The sequence below is a fragment of the Clinocottus analis genome, unplaced genomic scaffold, assembly GCF_023055335.1.
Source record: "Clinocottus analis isolate CAN_PGR_092001 unplaced genomic scaffold, fCliAna1.0.p SCAF_6, whole genome shotgun sequence".
Classification (NCBI taxonomy): Eukaryota; Metazoa; Chordata; class Actinopteri; order Perciformes; family Cottidae; genus Clinocottus; species Clinocottus analis.
Genome location: NW_027176218.1, coordinates 7,577,632 through 7,590,168, shown reverse-complemented (window position 1 = coordinate 7,590,168; position 12,537 = coordinate 7,577,632). Strand labels below are relative to the sequence as shown.

The 12,537-nt window shown below is 43.1% G+C and overlaps 1 protein-coding gene across 2 annotated transcripts; it reads left to right on the top strand.

The window, feature by feature from the left end:
• Positions 1 to 335: 335 nt before the first annotated feature.
• On the top strand, positions 336 to 12,439 carry LOC137804668 (cingulin-like protein 1). Of its 2 annotated transcripts, none has more exons than XM_068604059.1 (19): positions 336 to 441; positions 1,995 to 2,969; positions 3,087 to 3,154; positions 4,174 to 4,237; positions 4,344 to 4,439; positions 4,520 to 4,668; positions 5,373 to 5,514; positions 5,605 to 5,817; positions 5,916 to 6,122; positions 6,215 to 6,319; positions 6,493 to 6,645; positions 6,816 to 6,986; positions 7,293 to 7,445; positions 8,520 to 8,609; positions 10,401 to 10,484; positions 11,214 to 11,338; positions 11,594 to 11,702; positions 11,807 to 11,970; positions 12,076 to 12,439. In XM_068604059.1, exons 2-19 carry the CDS (start codon positions 2,022 to 2,024, stop codon positions 12,152 to 12,154), a joined length of 3,120 nt encoding a protein of 1,039 aa, XP_068460160.1. In that variant the 5' UTR covers positions 336 to 441; positions 1,995 to 2,021; the 3' UTR covers positions 12,155 to 12,439. The 2 variants fall into 2 exon arrangements, with proteins under 2 accessions (XP_068460160.1, XP_068460159.1); XM_068604058.1 differs by having other exon boundaries at positions 3,060 to 3,154.
• Positions 12,440 to 12,537: the final 98 nt, after the last annotated feature.

The following is a 12,537-nucleotide window of genomic DNA, read 5'->3' as shown; positions in this document are numbered from 1 at the left end:
AATGAAGGAATTTTAGTATCAGATTATTCATACATTGTGTTATAGCATTTACTTCAGTAAAAGAGCTGAATACTTCTTCCACTAATGGCTACAATAAACAAACACCTGCAATAGTATCTCCAGATGTCTTTAAATGTTATGGGAACTTTTAACCTTTAACAGCGTCATATTTTCCACTTCCATTAATTCAGTATAGAAGTATCACAACATTACACTGTGCTACATTATCATTTTGTTCTATTAAAATAAGTTCCTTGTAAATGAATACGTTTCGTCGTATTAAGCCCTTCTTGCTGCAATCATATGGACTGAACATCTGACACAGAGCGGGCCATGAACGCCCCTCAGAGCGGGACACGGGCGGAGGCAGGGCAGTGTGAGCGGACAGAGGAGGAAGAGGAGGAAGAGGACGAGGACTGTCCAACACTCCAGACTCAGCGGGTAAGTTTCAGCTCGGATCGATGCCGTTATAATAACGCATGTTTCCTTAAAATAACGTGAAACTGTTTCTACGGCGACGTGCAGCGTCTCTGCGGGGCTCCGTGGTGAGTTCAGGGTCCTCTTCATGTCGGCTGCTGAGGTTTTTTTTTTTCCATCTTTCTTCATCTGTCAGACTCCACCTAAAGTTGTGATAGACTTTTTGATGGACGTTTCCTCGATGTAACCTAACTTAACGTTGTACGTTTTTACAAACTGTGTAGTTTACCGTTACGGTGAAATTTATCACGTAAAACCGAATAAACGCAGATCCGCAGTTACTTGTTCTTAGTCTAACGTCACCTGGAGGGGATTCCCTCATTAACAGTGAAACTGGAACAAATAAGCTTAAAAAAAGAGAAAAAAGGTTGATGCAAAAAAATAATAATCCCCATATACAATAATATATTGAACACAATGCGAAGGGACTTCATTTGGACAAATATGTATTTCTTTAAAAAAAAAAAAAAAAAAGGCACTTCATAAAAAGTTTTCTAAGGTGTTGTTAATTGCAGTTAATCGTGCTATTAATAGTTTCTAAATAATTGTCAAATGTGTCATGGAACAGTTATAAGCTCGCACAAAATCCACATGTGTTGTTATATTAGTTATTCAGAGCATTATTATGGCAGCAAACCACTTGTTTTGTAAAGATAAAGGTGAGTCATCTTTCTCTGTTGTAATCCGAGCTTCTTCGTTCTTTCTTGACTTGTACCCATAGTCTTACCTCTGCCAGCACTTTTGCTGTAGTTTACACTGTTAAAAGTAACTTAACTGTTACCTTTGACCCTTTACCATGCTGAGAGCTGTTGAGAGGCAATCAAAATGAAGGACTATTTACCACGTCAAGGCAACCCAAAAGTTATTCTTGTTCATTTTCAACTAAACTTATGAAGCATTCGTCAATCAAGCATTATCATTATTAAAGCAATCACAGAGCCCTTTGTAAACTGTGTCTTATTAAAAAGTGGTACTTGTATTTTTTTCTGAATGTACAACCTAATATAAATGAGCCGTTGTGTTATTAAAAGAAGCGACCATACTCGGGATGGTGCTCTTAAGAAGAAACCGTTTTGTCTTCTGCACAATGCCTCCTGTGTTCTTGTGTTTCAGCCACACAGTAACATATTTGTTGACAAACATTTTCCTCAAGTGTCATACCATGAAGTGGGTGACGACACCTTGGAGACCCCGGCCAGTTGTAGTCGTCATGCAGTCGTACAATAGTACACTGTCATGAGCACACAGGAGGAGCTGTTTTCATTGCACAGCAATATCAGGCTCTTGTCAGCGTCCATTTATTCTCTTTATATTGGCTGAGTGCAGCTGTGTGAGGAGCTCCCTGCACGTCTGTCATTGTGTCCCAGTGTGGTTCTGACCCTGCAATGTTGTGTAAACATCAACCTCCGCTTGACCAAGCTGATGCGTCATTCTTCGATTCCCATGCAGAGTCAGTCTCCTTCAGTGTCCTTTTTAACATTTTTTCTTCTTCTTCTTCTTCTTCTTCTTCTCACCAGTTCATCTGTTAATCCAAAAGAGTCACGATGGAGTCGCACCGGCTGAGCGGGTCTCCGGATGTCAGGATGCAGAGGAGCTACATGCAGCAACACAGCGCCAGAGGCAGCCAGGACAGCATGTTTGGTGTCAGGGTGCAGATCCAAGGGATTAAAGGTCAACCCTACGTGGTTCTGAACAGTTCTGGCCAGGAGATCCACCGGGACGTCTCAGTTATCACTCACCAAGCTGGGTACAATCCTGGCGTGGTGAGGAGGTCTGTGGATGAAAGACACTCTCCCTCCTCTGCATTTCATTTTCAGAAACACCCAGAGATTCTAAGACCTTACGACCCTGAAAGTAATAACATGAACGTAGTCCTTCCTTCAACAGCTTCAGTTGCTCAACCTGGACAGCTAAAAGCCGGCGTTCATCCTGAGATTGCTAATGTGAAGAAAAACAAGATCCCTCTGCCTGCCGAGGGCCCGGTGGAAGACCAGAGTGAGGTGGCCGTGAACAAGACACCTCTTTCAGGTAGCCAAGTCCCTGCTAAGTCCCCAAACTCAGTGGACACAGACTCCTTCATATCTGTTGGGAAGCTAATAAGCCAATTCAACAGCAGCCAGAGGAGGGGAAGGGGAGGCCCAAGGAACAGGTTGCAACCAGAGCAGTGTCGAAGGTCACGCAGCGTGGACAGCAGTCGAAACTGTGACTCCTCGTCCTCATCCTCTTCCTCCAGCAGAGCCTCGTCTCTGAAGGGCGTCAGGGGCGAGACCCCAGGTGGGATATATCCTGCGGGTTCAGCCAGGGCCCGACTCCTCAGTGGAGAAGCACCTACGCCAAGGGAGGAGAACAAGCCCAACCCACTGCTTAAAGGACCTCATGGAAACGAGACCATGTCTCCACATGCTGATAAATCACTTCATAGAGCAGACAAACCTTCCTTCTTCCGGTCTTTTAGTGACCAGACTGATGAATCAGATGAAAGAGAAACACAGGTAAAAGAGAGCTGTGCCAAATGACAACTGTGCCAAAGCACAGTTGTCATTTGAAAGTGTGTATTTATTTGTAGTATATCTCCTAACCAGGTGACTCCTGATCTTCTGAAAGGACAGCAAGAACTCTCAGTCGACCCACCTGAAGACGCAGCAAAACACATGCTGTTCACTTACCTCAAGGACGGGTAAGTGACCCTGAGCCCCGAGCTCATTTAGTTAAAGGAAATTGGAAGTGAAAGGAAGGTGGAAAAAAAAGTTAATTTATCGCTGAGAGCCAGAAGCTAATATCATGTGAGAGTATTGTAGTTCACCTTTTAAACAGAGACAATTCAAAGGGTTTTATACAAGGCGAAGCAATCCATCAGTGCAACATTTAACAAAATGCTAAATAATCAGTTAAATAAAATTAGCTTTTTAAAAAGACTGTGTTCCAAGATTAACATACCACTGCCTCCAAACCTCACTAGTTAACATGTTTTATTGTCTTTGTTTATACATATAACTAGGAGTTATGTTTAAAAATATTTCTTGGCCAGGCACAGTAACTATCAGGATTCAAATAAAGAAGATATAACCTGTTAATTGGTTCGCTTTAGATGTGCTGGAAGGCAAATTTTGTTACCTTTGGGTTGAGCCAGCTTTGCTGTTTCTCCTCATGCCCAAACTCTGTGCTAAGCAACGCTAACTGGTGGTAGTTTGACGTTTTTGCACAGATATGAAAGTCTATCAATCACTCATTTAACTCTCAGCATTGAAGCCAAATAAGCGTGATGCAAAAAAATTCCAATTATTCCTTTAAAACGGACAAATAAATGATTTTGCAGTTGCAGTTTCCAATGAAAAGTTAAGCAAGTTCCAATAAAAAACCTTCAGCCATCTTTTGGTGATTAGCTGTAGTTGTGATCGTGTAGCGCAGTCAGATAACGGCGCTCTGCTCCAGCTGTGTGAGCTCACGCAGCAGTCAGGAATGCAGAGCATGTTCTTGTTTCCACTGATAAAATAACTTTGCATGGAAAGTTGTTATGATCCATCAGAGGCTTTCTCTCAAACATATGCTGAAGCAGTGGTATTCTCTTTTTTGTGTGCCTTTGGTGGGTCACACCACTGCCAGGTCTTTGTATAGCAACTGACAAAATCAGATGTTATCATCACACCATGTTCGTACTATTAAGAGTTTTTGTGATTTATTTGTATTGCTTCTCAGGACAGCTGATGATGACTTCACCACTCAGAAGAAAGTCACCGTGATTCTTGAAAAAGTCAAAAAGGTCAAGTGGAAAGCTGCTCAACGTGTGGAGGAGGAGGAACTATGTGTTGGAATGAGCCGTCGGAAGCTAACGATGATGTTTGGTGTCTCCTTTTTCAAACATGTAGGATTATGCAGCTGAGGTGAAGCTTTTGCAGCAGAGACAAGCAGCGCTGGAGAAGGAAGTGTCTGAATTAAAGCAAAAACTGGAAACAGAGATTAAGGTCAGCGCAGTCCCATCCTGCTGATTCACCTCTCATTCACTTCCTGTCCCGGTGACGGATGATGATGTTTTGTTGTGCAGAATGAAAAGACTCTCGCTAAGGCTTGTGAAAAGGCCAGGACGGAGAAGAAGAAACTTCAGGAAGAGTTGGCCAGAAGTCAGGATGAGCTTTACAAACTCAGCGACCGGCTGGCTGAGATCGAGGCCGCTCTCCAGTCCACCAAACAGGAGTAAGGATCTGACCTTCGGGTCGTTCACAAAGTTTAAAATGAAAACTGCTGTGTCAAAATATGCAAGTCTTATAAGCTGAACGAGGGCTTCCATAAAGAAAGAAGAATCCCCCAAATTTCATTTAGTAAAGACTAGCCTGCTATTGGCTCGCAATTGGTTGGCTTCAGGAAGTCACTACTCCTGAAATAATCCAGCACAAGTTGTGTGTGGATTAAACAACTGATCATACACTGTAAACAACTGAGCTTTAGATGTACTGGTAGGAGGATCTTTTTATTGTTAGCTTGTGGTTTCCCATTGTGTCCAGCCTTTATGCTAAGCTAAGCATGCAGACATGAGAGTGGTTTTGTTGTTGAATTAAATAATTCTGGTGTTGCATAAAACAATGTATCACATTTTTCAAGGATAGCAAATTAAACAGTTTTTAGACGCAGAACTAGATATAATACACCAATGCTTTGTTACTCTCTTTAACGAAGCTTCTGCTAATACTTGAAGGTCATTCAAGGGAACTGATGTATGATTTGATGGAGGTCATTTGACTAGCAGGGCCAAATAGATTGAGTGTGCAGATATACCTTTTTGTTATTCCTCATGCACCTTTCTAGAACTTTGAAGCATAGGAAGGAGGCTTATGTTTTTGATCTATAATATGATATCTGTCATATTACTGTCTTTCATGCATATGTGTGCACTTTGTAAGGCTGACACAGATGAAGGCAGAGAGAGAGAGATCTAAGACAGAGATGAAAGACCTTCAGCAGCAGCTCTCTGAGATGCACGATGAGCTGGATCAAGCCAAGAAGGTCGAGGTGATAAATACCGAAAGAGAAGTCATTCTGGAGGTAAATTGAACCGCACAAATCAACAACAGCTGTAAAGCTCCTTCACTGGACTCGAGGTAGTGACGTAGTGTCTTGATGGATGTCCGTCAGGATATGGCGCAGCTGCGTGTGGACTTTCAGGAGATGCTACAGGTGAAGGAAGAGCAGGAGGAGGTGCTGCACTGCAGGGAGAGGGAGCTCAGCGCCCTGAAGGGCGCGCTCAAAGAGGAGGTGGAGACGCATGACGCGTACATGAGCGCTCTCAAGGATGAATATGAAAATGAGCTTGAAAAGCTGCTCAGGGATTTAGACATGGCGAAAGAGGTAATAGTGAAGACCGGGATCTCTATTATTTCTTTTTATTTCTAAAAGCTAAAACATTTCAAACGTTTCATAATTTACTCCTCTGTCCTGTCTCACAGAGCAGCGCTCTGCTGGGTCAAGAGAAGGTCGAAGCAGAGGAGGAGAGAGGCACAGCTAAGGTGCAGTTGAAGGAGATGAGCCAGGACAGAGATCAGCTGAGAGGAAAGGTGCAGGCGCTGAACAACAATGTGGATCAGCTGAGTCTGACATTGCATGAGGCCAAAGCCACAGAAAGGCAGTTGGAGCAGAGAGCAAAGCAGCTGGAGGTGGGACAACTCATTTACTACAGTTTATTCATAGAAGTTCTCTATATTTTGCCATCGTCTGTGGACATGCCAATGTTTTCCTTGTTCCCTAGAGGGAAAAGCAGCAGCTTGAGGAATCGCTGACGGATGTGAGGAGGAATGAGGAGGACATGAGTCAGTCCAACCAGTTGCTGCTCACTCGCTTGGAGGACGTGCAGGTAACGCCAGTTAGCGGTTAGCTTCAGAGAAACCGTTTGGTGGTATCCTCGTGATGACATCACATACAACTACTTTTTACGTCGGTGCATGGATCCGGTCTCTTCACACATTTCCACACTTTAAACTGACTTTTTAGCTTAGTAACTCATTTCCTTTGTTTTTCCTGCGCCAGAGTAAGCTGACAAAGCTAAACCATGAGCACAGAGACCTGAAGGAGAAACTCAAGGACGAGAGGAAACAAATAGAGGAGCTGTGGAAGACAAAGACTGAGCTGGAGGATGAGAGGAGACTGCAAGACAGGACCGTGGAGCAACTGCAGAGGAAGGTGAGAGGTGTACCTGGACTACTTATTAGGCATTTATTTGAATCAGTCATCTCAACCCTGAAGTCACATGAGGTCAGCACAAGCAGCTGATTTATTGTGGTTGGACAGTTGTGTCCATATAGCCAAAGACATCCACCTATCTCACTGTAGAAACACTTTGTTCATCTCAGATGAATAGCATTATGGAGGAGTGCGAGGCGTCTACAGATGTACTTCAGGACCAGGTTGATGAGGCCCGAGAGAAGAGTCAAAGGGAGTTGGACGAGCTGCGGAGACAGCTGCAGGAAAAGGGAGTAGAGCTGGAGAAATTCCGTCAGGCAGCCAAAAAGCTTCAGGAAGAGGTGTGGTACTCATTGTCTCTCTGGTTCACCAGCATGTGGGTTCAACTGTCTGAGTCACCAATAAAATAAAACGTCAACACTAGAATGAAAAGGAGTTTAGGTATGTTTCATCTGATTAGGTGTTAATGGATCGTAAAACTATTTTCAATTATAATGCGGGTGTGTGATTAAACAGAAACATCCAAACAAAGTCGTCCCAGATGTGTAAGAAGAATGCACAAATGTTAGACTGACAGACCGTAGCAAATGCTGCATGTTACCTTATCTTACAGTGTGTGTTTGTTCTGTGGTCCGTTATGAGTTCAGCTGCTTCCTCTGGAGGAGGAACTGCGGCGCTGTCGCAGGGAGCAGCAGGAGGCCCAGCTGAGGGGCCGGCAGCTGGAGCAGAAGGCGGAGGAGCTGGAGGAGAGGAACGCAGCCGCAGTGGGAGAGCGAGAGCGCCAGATCAAACTCATGGAGGTAAATGTGTCAGCAATTTAGGGAATGAAAGGTGGACTCCAGAGATTTACTGTTGCACTTCCATAATGTTGAGGGACAGTCCAGAGAAAAAATAAGAAAAGACAGAGATAGTTTGACTTTAAGTTCCTAGAGAACACTGGATCCTTAATCGTATCTTTCATCACACATCATTTTTTTTAAAAATAATCTGTGGTATCTAAGTCCAAACTGACCTCTCAACCAATGTCACAGAGGACACTACACACCTATTTCCACAGGTTGAGTAATAACCATGACCAGTAAACTGAACATAAGGCATAATCAGCAAAGTACCTCTTTAAAATGCTGTCAGAGCACAAACAGGCATCCGAATAATAGGTGAAGCCAACCTTCATATTAATCTCAACCATACACTTATGTTTACTGACTCCATCTTGCACGGTTGTGATGCTATCGCTGTCACAAAATCTGAAGACACACACAGACTCGCGAGGTGAAAACAACCTGAATCTGACAAATTGTCTTCCTGAGGGCTAACCTGTGCCACTGAAATGCAAATATATTTACAGTAGATCATCCGGAGCTTTCCATGAGGAACTGTGCTCAGTGTCTTGAGAGCACTTTGTCCAACAGGCTTCAGTTCATCAGTATCTTTGAATAGGTTCAGGTGCCAGTATTTGCACTCACTTTTTCCTGTGAACTTTAAGGGTGGTGAAAAGAGCCGTAGCGACACACATCTCACAGCTTAGCGCTGTTTGTCTTGCTGATGACAAAACATGACACGGCGACTCCGGCGTGATCACTGTTGACACTGCGCATCGACCGAGGAAGCTCATGTTTACAGTACAAAGTTATCCGACCTGTCTGGGTGTTCTCAGGAATCGTCTTTCACTCTTCCTGCGTTCCCAGAGACAAACACTGATGTTATTGTTTTGGTCTCGCTGCACTTATTTCCACAGCCTGCTTCATGTTGTATCAGCCATTTTTTTTTTTTTTTGGAAAAAGAAAGTCTGTTTTCTGTCCAAAGGCTCAATTCATGGATTCATCATGTCATCTGCTGTACATAAACAGTTTGATGTGTTTCTCTTCTCTCAGGGACGCATCAGCCAACTAGAGGAGGATCTGAATGATGAGCGCACCAGTGCCGACCGCCTGATGGAACGATTAGACAAAACCAAAGAGCAGGCAGGTTCCCTCCCTCGCTCTTGTTTCCCTCAACAGTTCAGCCCTGCATCTGTTCAAATCAAAAACAGATTTTGGGCTGAGTGCTCAGATTTCAGAACGCTCACTTTGCAACAGCCCCGAAACATGACCGAACGGACCGCACAGACTTCCTCTACGTTCCTTCCTGTCCGATGTCGTCACAAGAGCCTCTCGTCCTCAGACTGCCTGTGAAGTAGGCCACCATTCATGGGAGCAATGTGGTGCAGACTAATTGACACAAAAAGACACAGTGCAAAGACAAAAAAGCAGCAAACTATTGTGAGCAGCTATTCACACTCCCCCCCCAGCCCCCCTGCCTTCACTGGGCCTCTGTATGTTATTAGAGAGGAAAGCAGCCTTTAGATCAGATATAGCAGCTCAGACCAGACCGCGTTTCCTCTGAGTTTAGGAGTTGAGCTGAAAACCTTTCATTTTTAATAATGTTATGTTTTCAGTCAATATGGAAAACAGGACACATATACTAGCCCATATTTAGCTCTATGGTTAACAATTGGCATGAAAAATCCTAAGAACTAAGTAAAAGTTATCAGAAAAATGTACACAAGTATAAAATAAATCCATGTGATACATATTATATTATATATGACATTATCAAATTGTTTATACTGATAACTTAAATGTGAAAGCAACATTTTATAAACATCCATATCTATCTATATATATATATCCATATCTATCTATATATCTATCTATATCTATATCTATATATATAAAACTATGAACACATTTATGTTAATATTTATGAAAGATTGGATAATTTAACCTCTTTCAGTCACAATCATTTATTGAAATGAAGCTATGTGAGAAATTTAGAAGGTAAATGTCTCTTCAGTTGATCTCTTGGAAGGGGCTCTTCTTTGTAAGAGGTCTGTCACAGCTCTGGGATTAAGAGCTTTAGACCTAAACTCAAATGAAGAGATGAAGAGGCAGGAGGGAGAATTTCATTAAATCAGCTCATGGCAAAAAAAAATGACTTACAGCTTGAGACCAAAACCGGCCAGTAACAGAAGTTAATCCACGAGAACTATGGACACCAAACATTGAAGAACACTAAAGACTGAAAGCAAGGCTGGAGCATCCAAATAAAGCTACGAAGGCCTGACATCCGAGCTGAGGGAAACCAGACAGACTAAATACACAAGGGACTAATGCACTAATGAAACACAGGTGCGATAGAAAACAGGCGGGAAAAAGACAAAGGCAGGAAGTAGAACAAGATGTGACACATGAGGAGAGAGACTATCAAAATAAAACAGCTACAAAGCTACAAGCAGTCCCTCATACCGTGACAAGGTCACAGGACAAAAAGGCTTTGAAACACAGTTCTAATCTTTAAAGGAACAGTTCACCTCCGAACAAAAAGTGATTGTTTCGTCTTACAAGTAGTGCTATTAATCAATATATATTGTTTTTGGTGTGAGTTGCCTAGTTTTGCGCAACCTGTCAGTCCTCTCTGGAAGTCAGTCCTCTCTGGGAGTACATGGCACATGGCACTCGGCTTATGGCCGTGAAATGACCCGTCACTCAACATAATCCACAGGCCTTGTTGTGTGTTTCCACGTGAGACTTCATAATGTAAAATCTTGATGTGTTCAGTGTCTCGTTAGTATGGCTGTCAGATCATTGTCGCGAAGTAAAAGTCACAATGTCAAATTATCTCAAAATTGTACTTAAGCAAAGTACTTTAGTAAATAGACTTGTTTATGTTTCCATACTGCTGAAAGGTAAACAGTTTCCCTCCTCCCTTGACAGATGGATCAGATGAGGAGCGAGCTGATGCAGGAGAGAGCAGTCAGGCAGGACCTGGAGTGTGACAAGATGAGCCTGGAGAGACAGGTACTGACCTTTGACCCCATGCAATGCCTGGAAAACAAGTCTATTTTTTAATTCTTTTTAAACAAAGAAATCAATGCCCACTTACTGACAAAAGAGGCCATCTTCGATCTGATACCTTATATCACCGTCATCGTTCTTGCTTAGGCTGCTCCCATTAGGGGGCGCCACATCGGATCCTCTCCATGGAAACCCGGGCCTCGAACAATCCAGTATGGAAATTTGATTTATGATATGCATATTTCATTTGGCATAAGCTTCACGGCAGATCCTGATGTAACCCCCTCATTCACAGCTGCCGGAGGAGCGGCACTTAGATTACTGTACACATATATGATCACGCAGGCAGGAAACACGATAAGGCAGGGCGTTTTTGAAACAGGAGACAGAAGTTAAGTATAGCAAAATTAAACAGAAAATAAGAAAAACATAACCTTGGGGAGAACGGGACATGACATCTGGCATCAGATCTGGAGGACATTCAACAGCACAGATAATCCAGCATCATTACTCTCTGCTGTCATCTTAATGTTCTTGTCAACAAACAAAGTTTCTGTTTACAAGTTTTCTGGCACCATACGTTATTTCTTGTAGATGAGTGGAATATTTAAAACCATTAGCTGGACTGTGTGTCCTTCTATTCTTTGACATCTCCCCTTCGCAAACACTCCACTGGGTACCTTTACATTTTACCTAATGAAATACATTCTTCTATTTCATGTCTTCTGTCAGAATAAAGACCTGAGGAGCAGAGTGACTCATCTGGAAGGATCGCAGAGGACCAACCAGGATTCACTCGTCTCCAAACTTAACAGCCGCATCCAGGAACTGGAGGAAAGGTTGCAAGGCGAAGAGAGGTGACTGTCTGCACATGAAATAATGACCTTTATGTCTCATCACTAAACAATAAACGTTTATGAGTTTGTATTCAAGCGCAAGGTACACACTTTCGATAATGGTCCCATCAGATACCTGATGGTGGCTGTCGAGCAGTGAAGCCACTCATATCACTTTCCCTGTGGTTGCACCTCCGGTCCGAAACACACTAGGAAGGTGTTGAGTTACAGGAAGCTGCAGCAGCGACGTGATCTCTTGGTGCTTTTTCCTCTCAGAGACAACAACAGCCTGCAACAAGCCAACCGCAAGCTGGAGCGCAAGGTGAAGGAGATGAAGATGCAGACGGACGAGGAGCACGTCAACCTGCAGACCCAGAGAGACCAGGTAGAAATGTCTTTAACGGCAAAGAACAAACTAAGTTCTCAAGTAGTCAGGAGCTGCAGATTTGACTCGTGACTCATCATATCTCAATTTTGTGAACTCTGCAGCTGACTCAGAGGCTGAAGACGGCGAAGAGACAGATGGACGAGGCGGAGGAGGAGATTGAGCGTCTGGAACACGGGAAAAAGAAGCTGCAGAGAGAAGTGGATGAGCAGCTCGAGGCCAACGAGCAGCTTCTTGGCCAACTGAGTTCCCTGCGGAACGAGATGAGGTGACCACTCACCCTCTGCCCCTGAGTTTCTGCGTTTCATATTCAGTGTGACTTTAAACCAAGTTGTTCTTTAACTTGAGTCATTTTACTTCGGTGCATTGACAGGCGGAAGAGGAAATCACCTCCTCTCAGTAAGACCTTGGAGGACGACGGGAACAACGTGGATGACTTTGGCTCTGATTGACTGGCGTGTGATGAAAACAACATGCTGTCATTTCTGGACTGTAGAAAGAAATGTTGGACTTACTGGGAAGAATCCTTGATATCATAATTTAACATAACCCTTTAACAAACTCAGGTGTGATTTCATGATTTTTCCAGTTGTCAAGTCTGACCTCTTGTGGCAACATTTATTACTACAATACCTGACAAACTGACGTTTTACAATGCAGCAGATAAACTGGTTTATTTACCTGTATTCATTAATGTGTTCATAAGTTATTCCTCTCCAGTGTGCGTTCATTTTCAACTGTAAATCTTAAAATAATTAATAAATAAAATGATGTTCATACATCTCAAGAAACTATTGAAAGACGCGGCTTGTTTGTCCATTGACGACATACACAA